Genomic DNA, 15,261 nt, shown 5'->3' with positions numbered 1-15,261 from the left:
AGGAGGAGGAGGAGGAGGAGGAGGAGGAGAACGACTATGGGGTCCCTGAGCTTGGTTGTTTTCTTGCAGACATTTCATGACCCAACTAGGTGACATCATCAATGCTAGAAGGGAGGGGGGTTTGCAGAGAGGAGGATGGGGAAGGAGGAGGAGAAGGAGGAGGAGGAAGAGGAGGAGGAGGAGGAGGAGGAGGAGGAGGAGGAGGAGAAGGACGATGACGACGACGACAACTGTGGGGTCCCTTATGCTATCTGAGCTCGGTGGACTTCTTGCAGACGTTTCATTAACCAACTAGATAACATCATCAGCGCTGATGATGTTAATTAATTTGGTAATGAAATATCTGCAAGAAAACCACCGAGCTTAGAGAGCACAAAGGTCTCCACCAAAACATGGTTTATCTGAAATATTTCGGTCAACTGAACAGACTCTCTGTAGATGGGTCTTCTACACCTGATGGGGCCTGCAATGGTCAGAATTCCCATTTTCAAGCTGGCTGAGAGCTGAGAGACCCAATCCCAACATCTCTAGAAAGTGCTTAGCTGGAGAAGTAAACATGCCTACATTTGCAAGAAGTTGTGAATGCTCCAACACTGGAAGTTTTTAAGAAGAGACTGGACAGCCATTTGTCTGAAATGGTATAGGGCTCCTGCCTGAGCAGGGGGTTGGACTAGATGACCTCCAAGGTCCCTTCCAACTTAATAATAATAATAATAATAATAATAATAATAATAATAATAATAATAATAATAATAATAATAATAATAATAATAATAATAATAAGTCAGACCACAAGTTAAGACTGCCAAGTATTTCAGCTGAACCGACTTTTAATCAATCATCAAGAAAGGAAAAAAAAATAAATACATCAGGTTCTACCAACCTTCCATATTCTTTGTTAAAATTGACCAAGAACGAGCACAGCTCACTTGACTGGCATCCAGGAAGACCTGTCAAGATGGTAATCACCACCTCAAAAGAGAGAGGAACGTAACGATTATGAAATGATCACAGCTCTTGGAAAAAACAGTTATCGCGATTTAGGCTCAGGACTCAGTATTCTAAATCCGAAGACGCTGCTCCCAGCTGAACCTGTGGAATATCGGTCTCAGGAGACACCAAGTCAAGATCAGCCATGAGACTGATCAAAAACAGTGCTGGGACAGTCAGATGAAGAGGAGGTCCTAAACCTGCACACAGGTAGAGAGGACTGCAGAGTGGAGATGTTCTATGATGCTCTTTGCCGAGCAAGAAAATAACTCTCTCAATCTACAGCCTGATTTAAGAGGCAGCTCCGAGTTATAATATTCCTTTTGCTGGAAGCAACATCTGTGTGATGCTCCTGTGAATCCTGTTTGCCGAAGAAACCTTGTACTTCTGACCTCTGGACTGGCTGATAATCCTGATCCGGCTCTCGGAATCTTGGACTGATTTTGGACTATTCTTCGGCGTGTTCCTATTTAAAAGCCAATCATTCTGACAAGCATTGGAAACTCGGGTTTGCATTCTTGATGTAGGAGATGACCAGGCTGAGTCTGAGGGAGGAGGGGTCAAACACGTCATCACTCTCAAGTCCCTTCGCGCCCACAAGAGCTATAACTCCAGGCCTCCTTGAATTCCTTTGACTCTTATCTTACCGCCAGTTTGCTTCGACCGTTAGTAGCTCAGATTCTTGTAGAGAACTTAAACTTGCCATGAACCTTTATATTCATTTAAGCTGCCTGGGTTCCCCGATTTGGTGCTCGACGCCTTTGTTATCTCTTGATCTTGAGTAAACTGAATTACTGTTGCGACTGTGTCTGAATCAGTAGTTGAAACCAGAAGGACATAATGTTGAAATGTTGTAAACTGTGATCACGTGACCATGGACGCCACAACCGGCCATCAATGCAGGACAGTCGCCAAATGCTCAAAATGCAATCATGGCCGGGGGGCGAGGGGGTGTGGCAGCGGTCATAATGTCAAATCTGGGTCATAAGTAACTGTGGTATCTTTGAACATTTGCTAAGGGACTGGTCGTTAAGTCAAGGACTACCTGTATAGCCAAGCTAGACGAAGCAAACAGCAATTTGGAGATGAAAAGCGATGCGTCATTTACAACGACCACCTTACCTTATCATTCTGTGCCTCGTTATCAGGAATGGCCTCCGTCTGCTGCAGGAGCACCGGCAGATGCGGCCTCATCACCGGTTCTGGGCTGACGCTACCGATAGTGAAGTGCTGTAGAAAACTTTGAAGGAATAAGTGGAGTCAGACTTCACTCTCCTCTCGTTTTTTGGAGATGCGCTGGAGGGAGTCCTCTGAAGACCGGCTTTATGTCCAGGTAGACCAGCCAAGATGGAGCTGAACTATCTGAGGAGGCTTCATGTTCTAATGACTTTGTCCAACCACGTGTTCCTCAACCGTGGCAACTTGAAGGTGGGTGGACTTCCACTCCCAGGATTCTCCAGACGGCTGAATTCTGGGAGTTGAAGTCCACCCATTTTCAAGTTGTTAAGGTTGGTCCAACCCAAAGGTGGAGCACCTAGTCAACCCTGACTGATCGTAAGAAGCTGGGCTAGCATATCTCAATAGTTTTTTGTACTCGTGTTGGAAGCGCCGAGGCGCTTCCGCGGTGAAGGGGTTAACCGGTGACATCACCGTTGTCCTAGGGACCCCCAGTTGGGGGCTCCCTTCATGTCCCCCATGGGAGCTGGAGGGAAGGACAAGAGCTCAACCCTGCCCCAGGGCAGTTCTTGGATCCCGAACGTGTTCTTGCTAACTTCTGCCCAGCATCCCGACCACTTGAGCCACCACATTCCTACCTCAATAGTATTTGAACCGGAGGTGATCATCGCATAATGGATGTGGAAATCAGAAAGCAGATAATGGTTGGTACAAAACCAGAACATTCCCACCCGTTCAATGAAAGAGATCTTCACACAGCCCAGTCAGGTCTCTTCTTTGTAAACGCCGCTTCCAAATATTCCCCAAAACAGAACCAATGGATGTCCCAAAAGTGCTTCCCCCCCCCCAAAGGCAACCGGACTTCCTTGGGTTTTTTCCCCCTGTACTGGCTGTGGAATTCTGGGAGTTGAAGTCCACACCTCTCAAAGTTGCCAAGGTTGAGAAACACTGCCATAGACCATGGCAAGGATGCTGGGAAATTGTAGCTCACCACAGAGGGAGGGCCACAGATGATCTACCCCAGGGGTAGTCAACCCTGGCTCTTTTATGACTCGTGGACTTCAACTCCCAGAATTCCTGAGCCAGCTAAGCTGGCTCAGGAATTCTGGGAATTGAAGTCCACGAGTATTAAAAGAGCCAAGGTTGACTACCCCTGATCTACCCATCGTACAATTAAAAATGACCCCACGGGACCTTAGTGGGACAATTTCTGGATTTGGTTCAGCACAAAAGAATTGTGGGAAGCCCTCACCTGGCCAGATCTGGGAGGCTGGTGAGCAGTCGTAGTTGGCTCCATCGTTCTCCGGCGGGATAAGATAAGACTTCAAAGAGCTTCTGTATGTTGGAATGTCTAGAAAGAAGGAAACGAATAAATTGTTGAGCCCTCAGAAAGCGTGTCAACACAAAAACTGTAAAGACACAAGTAGGTCGCAATGCCTTGAACCAGGGGTGTCCAATCTTGGCCACTTTAAGACCTGTGGACTTCAACTCCTGAAATTAAAGTCCACAGGTTTTAAAGTTGGCTGGCTGGAGAATTCTGGGAATTGAAGTCCACGAGTCTTAAAAGTTGGCTAGCTGGGGAATTCTGGGAATTGAAGCCCACGAGTCTTAAAGCTGGCTGGCTAGGGAATTCTGGGAATTGAAGTCCACGAGTCTTAAAAGTTGGCTGGCTGGGGAATTCTGGGAATTGAAGTCCACGAGTCTTAAAAGTTGGCTGGCTGGGGAATTCTGGGAATTGAAGTCCACAAGTCTTAAAGCTGGTTGGCTGGGGAATTCTGGGAATTGAAGTCCATGAGTCTTAAAGCTGGCTGGCTGGGGAATTCTGGGAATTGAAGTCCACGGGTCTTAAAATGACCAAGGTTGGACACCCCTGGCTTAAACGCTAATGTTCAACATGGGGTAAGTCTACGAGAACATCAAATCTTTATCTCAAGTGTTTCCCCATTGACCCCCCTCCCCCCATTTTCTCTCCAATGCTGCTTATGCAATACTAGAAATGGAATTATAAACTTACAATCTCTCCTGTTCCGCAGACAGGCCATCGTCCTGGATCATTTTTAACATTACTCCCGAATTTCCCGGCCGTTGCCAGGCAGAAAAGACCTACAATGACAAAGGAAGTCTAACTCACACAATTTCATAAGGCATATTTACAACCTAAACGAAGCTTGAAGATGGAACTTGTTCAGGAGGGTGAAACCTCCCCCCCACCCCGTTGCTTGCTGATAAAATGCTGGGTACTAAAATGTAATTAAAAATCCTCTCTATCAGTATCCTTTAATAATTGTAAATTGTGCTTGCTGACATTGCCAAGGTTGGTCATTGCTCTGCTCATAAACGCTGCAAGAGATCAATTAACGCGTTTGAATTTTTTTAAAAAAGTGCCGTATTTAATAGATGAGCCATCATTTTTTCTCCTTGGGCCGTACGGTAACTCAGTTCTTTTCACTTCTTAAGAAGTGAGGTGGACAAACTCTGGATTAATTTGATTTTCCCACGTCTGTCTGACAGGCAGTCCTCGACTTACGACCAGAATGGCACCTGTCCATGGTCATAAAGTGGGTCACCCAGATGACCAGCCTGATTTTACTACCTTCTCTGCGGGTGGTCGTTCAGCGAATGCCTTGGTCGTAAAGTGACTGTCGCAGTTGTTACGCAACCCCGGCGGTCGTTAAGCAAAGCAACTGTTTGCTGGGGGCTGGTTTTGCCGAAAACCCGGACGTAAATGCCCATTTTCGGCAAAAATGACGTAAAAATGCAGCCAAGTGACCGTAGGACACAGCTGTCCTGTTACTGTAGGGAAGAAGAGCTGTCAAAAATTCAAAACCAGATTGAATTTAAGGGACATCTTGATTACCTAAGGCTTGAAAATTATAAATATTAAAGGTTAAATTGGAATATTGATGAGAAATTAAAAATCGGGTAAAAACTAGTGACAGGATAGGGAGTGCCTATGAAGATTGAATGCAACTAAGATACATACAAGCTAAGCCCAACCCAGATGTTACCTGGGAATAGAAAGCTTTATACAGGGTCGATTTTGGGAAGAGCGCAATCATCAGGACGTGGTTTGGGGTGTGCAGCTGGACTGGCAAATGAGGGAGCAGAGAAGGCTTGTATTCTATAAAAAGCACGGCAACCACACTGGTGGAATCCTAAAACACAACGAAGAAGGCAAGGGGGGAAAAAATTACAGATAAGACCTTTTGATATAACGAAGGACACTGAATTAAGTCTGCAATCTCTGTTCTCTTTCTGATGCTTTTTCTTCGGCATCCCAGGGCCGAACCTCCAAGATGCGTTTAAGTCGATGTTCCATTACCCAACTCAGTAACAACATCAGTTCTACAACGTCTAGTTCAGTGACGGTGAACCTTTTAGAGAGCCGAGTGCCCAAACTGCAACCCAAAACCCACTTATTTATCGCCGGGTGCCAGTTGGCTGTGGTGGTCATGGCAGATTGGGTGGGTGTGGCCAAGGTGGGCATGGTCACCTCAACGTTGCTCGTGGGGAGGGACGCCTGTGGGGGGGTGGGCAGGTTTGGGAGAAATCCAGGGGGTCTCTGGTAGGTGGGGCGATAGGCAGGAGGCTCGTCCTGCGGGGTGAGGCACGGCAGGGCGGGGGTGCCATTGCCATGGGGCAAGGCAAGGGGCGGCTGCTGCCTGACACCATCGGACCCCCGCACACAGAGGCCAGCGAGCGCATGGGGGCCGACGGTGTCCGTCAGCAGCCGCAGCCTGCCAGCCCCTCCACCGGTGCACTCTGGAGCTCCGTAGCCCCTCAGAAGCCGCCTCTGAGATGGATGGCCGGCCGACAGCTGAGTAGGTGATGCAGTAGGTCGTGCCCGAGAAAAGGACAGCATGCGAGGCCAGGAAGGACGGGATGGGGGGGAGGGAAAACAGCCGTGCCGGGATGCATCCGGCCACGTGGGACCTTGGCGAGTTAGCAGGCGGCTGGTTGAAGAGGGGCGGTTGCCATCTCCGGGGTATGGCGCGTGTGCCCACAGAGAGGGCTCTGAGTGCCACCTCTGGCACGCATGCCATAGGTTCGCCACCACTGGTCCAGCTCATTCCAGGTGATATGAAGAGGGGCCTGGGCCCACGCAAGGGTTCAGCTGAAATCTGAAATATTCAAGAGCCTGGCTCGTAAACTAGGCTGGCTGAAGCCGCACGTCCTTTCCTAGATGCCTCTCAATGTGGAAAGCAAACAAATAAATAAAGGAGGCCCCGAAGAGAAAAACACACCCTTGTGTACTCATTTCCATGGCAATCGAACCGCTTATCTTTTCCCCTTTCTTTCATTATAGATGTCCCCAAACCAATGGACCCGTTCTTGTTCTTTTCCTCCTTTGTGTTATTCTTAGCTCTTCGGCCTCACCCGTCGGGGAAAACAATACAAATTCCCTTTCAAGGATTTTTTTGCTTTGGACAAAGAAAAAAAATACCTGGCTACGTTTCAGGAGTGACACGAGGGTCCCATAAATAGCGGCAGACACACACAAAAAAAATAAAAAATAATAAAAAATGAAGGTCTTGAAACCGAACAATAGCGAAAAGGCGGTCAAAGACCCAGCCTGGTTTTGCAAGACTTACAAAGAAGGGAGTGGAGCAGGAGAAGAAATGAAAAGGGGGGGGAACCCCCCAAAGCTTTGGCTTTGGGGTTTTTTTTTTGCAGATTTAATTAGAGAACGTAAATACGATAAGACATATATCTTTAGAACAATTAGCCAGTGGAACCACCTGCCTCCAGAAGCGGTGAATGCTCCAACACTGGAAGTTTTTAAGAAGAGACTGGACAGCCATTTGTCTGAAATGGTATATAGGGTTTCCTGCCTGAGCAGGGGGTTGGACTAGATGACCTCCAAGGTCCCTTCCCACTTTTATTATTATTATCTTGAACAGTAGATTTCTTGAGGAATCGTGACAAAGGGAATTGGGGTCATTGATAATCTGGAAGCGGAAAAATACTAAAAGTTAAATTTAAACAATGGAAAATTAAAATTGGGGGGAAAGTCATCGGGCCATCGATCGTCTAAAAGACGGAGTGTTAACATAAATGAGATAGATGTAAATTAAAAACTATGGATAAAATGTAATCAAGTTGTTTCTCTGGGATGGTTGGAATAAAAATTGTGCCGATGCAAATACGAGACGGTGTGTACTAAGAGGTAAAGAGAGGAAATATTTACGGTATTGGTTTGAGATTTGTATTAACGATATCTGTATGCAGTTGGATTGTTGTAACTCAGTCGCCACGTTGCTTTTCAATTATGTAGTCGCGATATTAGAAAACCAGTAAAAATTAAAAAAAAAAAGACTTACAAAGAGGGGAGGGGAGCAGGAAAGGGGGGGGAAAACCCCAAAAAGCTTTGGGTTATTGTTTTTTTTTACAGATTTAATCAGAGCGAACAGGCCCTTCGCAGAGAATGAAGGCTGGCTGTGGAAATGAATCCCCCCAGTGACTCTTTGCAGCCCAGCTGAGGCCCTGCCACGATGGCAGCCGCGGCCCCTTCAGCTGATGCACTGGCCATGCAGGATAAGGCACACACACAACTCAGCAGCGTTGTTGGGTTGTGGGGCTAAGGAGGGGTGGGGAGCGGGGTAGGATTAATGGGTCCTAAGGCCCGGAGGGTAAGATTTGGGGCCTTTTGGAGGATAGAAGAGGAGAAATGGGGAAGGACGGCGAGGGTCAGCTAGGCTGGTGGGTTTCAAATGTGGCAACTTTTAAGAGGGGTGGACTTCAATTCCCAGAATCCCCCAGTCAGCTACACACAAGCACAGACACATTAGTGTGTGTGTGTCTCTCTCTCACAGTTTCTCTCTCACGCACACACCTCTCACACGTGTCTCTCTCACAAACACATGTGTCTCTCTCACACACACACGTCTTGTCTCTCACATACACACATCTCTCTCTCTCTCACAAACACACACGTCTCACACAAACATCTCGGGCAAACTCTGTCACACAATCTCACACACAGAAACGCAAACAACTCTCACACAAAGACAGTCTCACAGTCTCTCTCTCACACACACAAACACAAATGTCTCACACACAAATACACCTCTTTCTCTCTCTCTCTCTCACACACACACACACACAGTCTCTCTCTGACACAAACTCACACCTCTCTCTCACACACACACATTTCTCACAAACAAACACCCACCTCTCTCTTTCATTCTCACATCTCTCACACACAAACATCTCTCACTCTCTCACACAAACACACATCTCTCTCACATGAACATCTCTTTATTTGTGATACCCACTCACATCTCTTTCACACACAAACATCTGTCTCTCTCTCTCACACACACACACCCAAATGTCTCTCTCACACACATACACAAAAAAATACCTTTCTCACACACCCCAAACGTCTCTCTCTCTCTCACACACACACACAGACAAATCTCTCTCTTGCTTACACACACACACACAAATACCCCCTCCCTCCCTCCCTCTCTCTCTCTCTCTCTCTCTCTCTCACACACACACACACAATATACACAGAGATATGCTGACTGGGGGATTTTGGGAATTGAAGTCCACGCATCTTAAAGATGCCAACTTTTAAAACCTGTTCAGTTCTACCTGAACTGCCACATAAGTCTTAACAAATAGATAAATTGCTCCAGTTCCTGTCTGGTCCTCGTACTTTAACCATGGTTAAGTCCCTCTCCCGGAGCTACTTCCATCCTAGCTAAAGCTTTGATCCTAAGTTCTGGATGGAGCTCTAGAATAAGGAGGCTGCTTCGGTTCCCCCTCTAGAAAACCGGATGGGATCGAGAGGGAAGCTTTGTGGATCTGGTCCCTAATTTTCAGGGAGAAGTCCCAGATCTGAGGCTTCAGGTGACTATAAGGCCCTATTTCAAGTGTTTGGATGGGAAATTGATGAGCAGGCTAGCAGGCACTCACCCCGTCGTAGAACTGAATGGACGCCATGTGTCCCTTGGAGATCGTAATGCTCCCGTGGTGGGGATGGCAAAACAAAAGGCCCTCGGAAAAGAAATGAAGCTTTCCTGCAAAGAAAAATAAACCAAGTTATGAGACCTTGGGTGAATGCTCCAACACTGGAAGTTTTTAAGAAGAGACTGGACAGCCATTTGTCTGAAATGGTATAGGCTTTCCTGCCTGAGCAGGGGGTTGGACTCGACGACCTCCAAAGTCCCTTCCAACTTTATTATTATTATTATTATTACACCGATTACCAAGATGATATTGAGACCACAGATGTTACAACTATCGAAAGACTGCTTCAATCGCGGTCTGCAATTACAACCTGCAATTAAAACTCCGTGTAAAGTAAAAGTAGTCCTCGAATTACGATCACAATGGAGCCCAAACATTTCTGTTGCTAAGCGAGACGGTGGCTAAGTGAGTTTTGCCCCATTTTACGACCTTTCTTGACACTTCTTAGTGAAGGGAATTATTGAAGTCGTTAAGTGAGTAACACGGTCGTTAAGTGAATCAGGCTTCCCCCATTGACTTTGCTCGTCAGAAGGTCGCAAAAGAGGATTGTGTGACCCCCGGGACGCTGCAACCGTCATAAATAGGAGTCAGTTGCCAAGTTTCTGAATGTTGATCACGTGAACGTGGGGATGCTATAACAGTCGTAAGTGTGAAAAATGGTCACAAGTCACGTTTTTTAGCCTGTATTACTTCAAACGGTCACTAAACAAGCTGGTTGTAAGTCGAGAACTACCTGTATGTTCCAGGCATAATTGCGCAGGTGGTAGATTTTAATCTCCTTAAATTCAAACATTCACTGAGGCTGTGAAATAAATAAAACTTTAGAAAGTAGAATAACAGTTGGAAGGGACCTTGAAGGTCTTCTAGTCCAACCCCCTGCTCAAGCAGGAGACCCAATACCATTTCAGACAAGTGGCTGTCCACTCTCTTCTTGATTTATCTTCTTTATTTTATTTCTTATTCGCCCAGAGTTTCTCAATGGTGAGATGGGCAAGATACAAATTTAATAAGTAGATAAATAAAACTAAAATAACTGGCGTTACTAGGGAGGTGGTGACAAGCCTAGGCAGAATATTAATAAGGGAGATACGTCACACTGACGACAAGGGTGTGTGCTATCAAGGCCATGGTTTCCCAGCTGCAATATCTGCCTCAGAAAAGTGGATCTCCAAAGAAAAATGGTTGCCTTTGAATTGTGGTGCTGTGGAAATTTTTGATTGCTTACCTTCCTCCGGTCTACAGAGAGAATTATTAGCAGCAATATATGCTCCGTCGCCTCCAGTCAGGAGGGTTCCCAAGAAAGAGTCTTCTTTCTAAAAAAGCAGAACAGAAAAAGAGTTTCTGAAGCATGTTTCCATATGGAAGTTATTGGCTTTAATCATGAGAGGCCAATAACACCGATGCTATAGGTCAGGGGTCTTCAAACTTGGCCCTTTGATGATTTGTGGACTTCAACTCCCAGAATTCCTCAGCCAGGCACACTAGCTGAGGAATTCTGGGAGTTGAAGTCCGCTCCTCTTAAAGTCTATATCAGGGGTCTTCAAACTCGCCCCTTTTATGACTTGTGGACTTCAACTCCCAGAATTCCTCAGCCAGGCACATTGAGCGTGCAGAAATGGATAGATTGACTTTAAAGATAAAAGAGAAAGAAGACTCCGTGTACTTTAGAACATGAGATAATTTCTATCAATGGCTAGAAAGACGAATTGGAGAGAAAGGAATGTGACAAGTAATTCTGAATATATATTAGCAAGAAGAAGGCTATTGAGCGATTAATTAACATATTGTTTATGATCATTAACTATTATCTATTATTGTTTGTTAAATACACGAATCCAGACATTATGCTGTTTGCTAAATATGGAGAATGTTACTTGGGAAAACCCCAACCCCAACCCTAACCTTAATCCTAACCTAAATTCCAACCGCAAACTCGACCCCACCTTATTCCTAACCCTATAAAAACTAATAAAATCTATACAAAAAAAATGTCGCAGGAGTTTCTTTTGTTGACACTGGCAGTTGATGTCCTTCAGAAAAACTGCCATTTGGATGGCAAGGGATTTAAATGGGGAGCTTAAAACTGCCTGGTGTCTCATTGTAGGACGTTGGCCAAGGATGATGCTGTCCATGGTGCTGACCTCTCTCTGTACCAAGAGGCAGAAAGGCAGGTCGTCCTCAACTTTACGACTGTAACTGAGCCTGGAATTATAGTTGTAAATAGTGCCGGCGGTTAAGCGGATCACCGCGGCGATGGGGCTAATTTTACAACATGTCTTGCAGAGGTCATTAAGCGAATCCACGGTCGTGGAAGAGAACGTGGCGGTTGTCAAGGGAACCCATAGTCAGCAATGGGCGATTTTCTGTCGGAAATTGGAAGTAGATTGCAGTAAAGCCATTGTAAATTGTGCTGGCGTGATCAGAGGCTGCAAATGGCCGTAAACGCAGGTGGGGGGGGGAAGCACCCAAAATGCGATCATGTGGCAGTGGGGGGGGGGGGAGGCTGGTTGTTGAAACTTTGAACCTGGGTCGTAAGTATGGTTTTCTGGATCTGTCATAATTTCAAATGGCCACTAAGCAATCAGTTGTAAGTCAAAGACCATCTGGAACACAATTTTTCTCAACCCTGGCAACTTTTTAAGACGGTGGACTTCAACTCCCAGAATCCTCCAGCCAACCACGCTGGCTGGAGGATTCTGGGAGTTGAAGTCCACCACCTTAAAAGTTGCCCAGGTTGAGAAACACCAAACTAATAGATGAGCAAAACTAACCATCTGACAATATTTAATGCTGGCTAGTGGGTGTAGTTGGCAACCGTCAATCTTGCCGTGCCCAAACTAGAAGAAAAACGCCAAGTTTTGAGACGAACCTTCAGGATTCGCTGCGCCCGTTCGGAGAGCTTCACTTCATTCTCTTCAACCTGGAGGCAAAACCAACAACAGCGTCAATTCTGGTTTAGGGATAAAAATCCTGCATTCAACGTTGGGTGTTCTGTTCTCCATCCTGGAAGCCCCTCTCTGCAACCTGGCAACTTAACCCCCCTTGCAATGCCGTTTAGAAGAAAGAGATCAAGACTTTAAGGGCCTAAAACACTTAAGCAAAAATATAATATAATATAATAATATAATATAATAAATATAATATAATAAATATAATAAAAATCATATCATGTCATATCATATATCATATATATAATAACATATAACAACAATATAACATAACATAATAGCATATATCATATATATGATATATGATTGATACGATACAATACGATACAATACAATATAATAAATATATCATATCATATATCTCATAATATATATCATAACATAATAATATAACATAACAATATAACATAACATAATATAATAGCATATATCATATATATAATATATGATTGATACGATACGATACGATACAATATCATATCATATCATATCATATCTCATATATATAACATATAATATAACAATATAACATAACATAATGTAATAGCATATAATAGCATATATCATATATATGATATATGATTGATACGATATGATACAGTACAATATAATATAATAAATATAATATATGATATATCTCATATATATATCATATAACGTAACAATATAAAATATCAATATAACATAACATAATAGCATATAATAGCATATAATATCATATCTCATATATATGATTGATACGATACGATACAATAAATATAATAAATATATCATAATATCTCATATATATAACATATAACATAATAATATAACATAACATAATAGCATATATCATATGTGATATAATATGATATATGATTGATACGATACGATACGATACGATACGCTATGATACGATATGATATAATACAATACAATATAATATATCGTGCTTGAGCCTGGAGCCTCAGTGAGGGATGGGGTCTGCTTCTTGGTTATGATGAATATCTGAAGGTGGTTTTTGTCCTATTTTTTTCTGGTTGCTATAGGTTTGACGTTTTTTTGTATGTGTTTTAAAATTGTTTGTAAGACTGTTAGCCGCTCAGAGTCACGTAACTGAAATAGGCAACCATTTGAATCTACTAAATAAATTATAATCCCAAGTGTTAATGCCTGGACTGGCCTTCTTCCTGGACTGCCAAGAGCTTGATTTTTTTTTTTTAATAAAAAACACCCCTGGAATACTGATATTTTAATATAAACGTGAGACAAATGTCCTCGGCCATGAAAACTGTAAAAGGTTTTCTACACCTCATAAAATGATCTAGGGGTAAACCTACAAAGATGGCTAATCTTTTTTTTCCTGATATTATGGGAGAGATTTAATGTTTTTGCCAATCGGTATAAATAGAAAGTGAGCCAGTTTGAGGTAGCAGTTAAAGGCACCAGGCTAGAAACCGGGTGGATGGCGAGTTCTAGTCCTGCCTTAGGCGTGAAAGGCAGTTGGATAACTTTGGGCCAATCACCTGGAGGGGGTAAGTTGTAGTCCTGCCTTATGCATGAAAGGCAGGTGGATAACTTTGGGCCAATCACCTGGAGAAGGTGAGTTCTAGTCCTGCCTTAGGCATGAAAGGCAGGTGGATAATTTTGGGCCAATCACCTGGAGACAGTGAGATCTAGTCCTGCCTTAGGCATGAAAGCCAACTGGGTGACTTTGGGCCAATCACCTGGAGACGGTGAGTTCTAGTCCCGCTTTAGGCATGAAAGGCAGGTGGATAACTTTGGGCCAATCACCTGGAGGGGGTAAATTCTAATCCCGCCTTATGCATGAAAGGCAGGCAGATAACTTTGGACCAATCACCTGGAGACGGTGAGTTCTAATCCTGCCTTAGGCATGAAAGCCAACTGGGTGACTTTGGGCCGATCACTAGGAGACGGTGAGTTCTAGTCCCGCCTTAGGCATGAAAGGCAGGCGGATAACTTTGGGCCAATCCCCTGGAGACGGTGAGTTCTAGTCCCGCCTTAGGCATGAAAGCTTTAGGCTGGCTGAAATCCCACCAAGAAAACCGCAAGGACCGCTCGAGGCCGTCGCCAGGAATCAAGACTGACTCAGAGGCACCGAAATCAATCAATAAAAAAACCATAAAATATGGCGTGACGGTGTTTTTCTTTGCACAAAGCCCACTTCTAAACTAAAAAAGGCCCTTATCTGGGATAAGGGCGCCGTGTTTTGCAGAGCCCAGAGTCTCCACCTCAGCTGCCCCCAGCCCCATCAGCACTTCCTCACGGCTCTTGGCTCTTATCTGACCCGCCGTGCCTGGAAAAATATGAAAAGAACACACACTCCCAAGAGGGAGAATTCACCCTTTTGTGTTTTCCACGACCTGCAAACCGTCACAAAAGAACAATTTTTTGTCCTCCTGGCTTTTGGACCGGCTTAGAAAAAACAGCTCTGTAATCTGTTTTCTACATTCATTTTTGCAAAGGAAGGGAGGGGGCGGGAGTAGTAGTCACGGTCCACTTACCAGCCAAGACGCCGATCTTGGGATCACCGCGGTGAGGATGATGTAGCTGGATTCTGGGGTGAGGTTGCCATCTGCAGGAGAATGGAAAGGGAGGGGATGAGTGGCTGGACCCCCTCTGAAGACAACCCTGGAATAAAGCCACCGTGGGGGGGTCCTTGGTGGTCTCTGAGCTGGGTTGTGGTTCTTGCGAGACATTTGGCTAACCAACTAGGTAATGCCATCAGTGGTAGAAGGGGGGGAGGGAGCCCATCAAGGGGTTGGTCTGACGGTTGTCATCAGCGGGATGGGGGGCTTATTGGATTTGGTAGGGTGGTTTTATTTTTGCAAGCTGCCCAGAGTCACCGTGAGTGGCGGCCATATAAGCTTTCCAAATAGGTAATAAAATAAAATATATAAAAGAAAAGAAAAGCAGTGCTAGAAGGGAATGGGGGTTGGGGGGGGGAGGAGAAGGAGGAGGAGGAGGAGGAGGAGGAGGAGAAAGAGGGGGAAAAAAAGGACTGTGGGTCGTTGGTGCTCTCTGAGCTTGGTTGTGTTCTTGCAAGACGTTTCGTTAACCAACTAGGTAATGCCATCAGTGGTAGAAGGGTGTGGAGTTTGCAGAGAGAGAGAAAAAGAGAGGGAGGGAGGGAGGGAGAGAGAGAGAGAGAGAGAGAGAGAGGAGGAGG

The 15,261-nt window shown here is 44.9% G+C and overlaps 1 protein-coding gene across 1 annotated transcript in view; it reads right to left on the bottom strand.

Annotated features, from left to right (window-relative positions):
* CUNH20orf194 (chromosome unknown C20orf194 homolog) overlaps window positions 1–15,261 on the bottom strand; it is a 99,669-nt gene that overhangs the window by 24,273 nt on the left and 60,135 nt on the right. Inside the window, exons 18-26 of the mRNA XM_015821289.1 lie at window positions 14,597–14,667; window positions 12,014–12,064; window positions 10,370–10,457; window positions 9,091–9,194; window positions 5,175–5,321; window positions 4,181–4,269; window positions 3,419–3,517; window positions 2,113–2,230; window positions 884–972 (exon numbers count right to left, since the gene is read on the bottom strand). Coding sequence (XP_015676775.1) covers window positions 884–972; window positions 2,113–2,230; window positions 3,419–3,517; window positions 4,181–4,269; window positions 5,175–5,321; window positions 9,091–9,194; window positions 10,370–10,457; window positions 12,014–12,064; window positions 14,597–14,667 — 856 coding nt within the window. The remainder of the gene's footprint in view (window positions 1–883; window positions 973–2,112; window positions 2,231–3,418; window positions 3,518–4,180; window positions 4,270–5,174; window positions 5,322–9,090; window positions 9,195–10,369; window positions 10,458–12,013; window positions 12,065–14,596; window positions 14,668–15,261) is intronic.

The sequence above is a fragment of the Protobothrops mucrosquamatus genome, unplaced genomic scaffold (assembly GCF_001527695.2).
Source record: "Protobothrops mucrosquamatus isolate PMUCROS unplaced genomic scaffold, P.Mucros_1.0 scaffold1297, whole genome shotgun sequence".
NCBI classification, from domain to species: Eukaryota; Metazoa; Chordata; class Lepidosauria; order Squamata; family Viperidae; genus Protobothrops; species Protobothrops mucrosquamatus.
The sequence above is the reverse complement of the archived record's forward strand: the minus strand, read 5'-3'. Positions and strand labels throughout refer to the sequence as shown.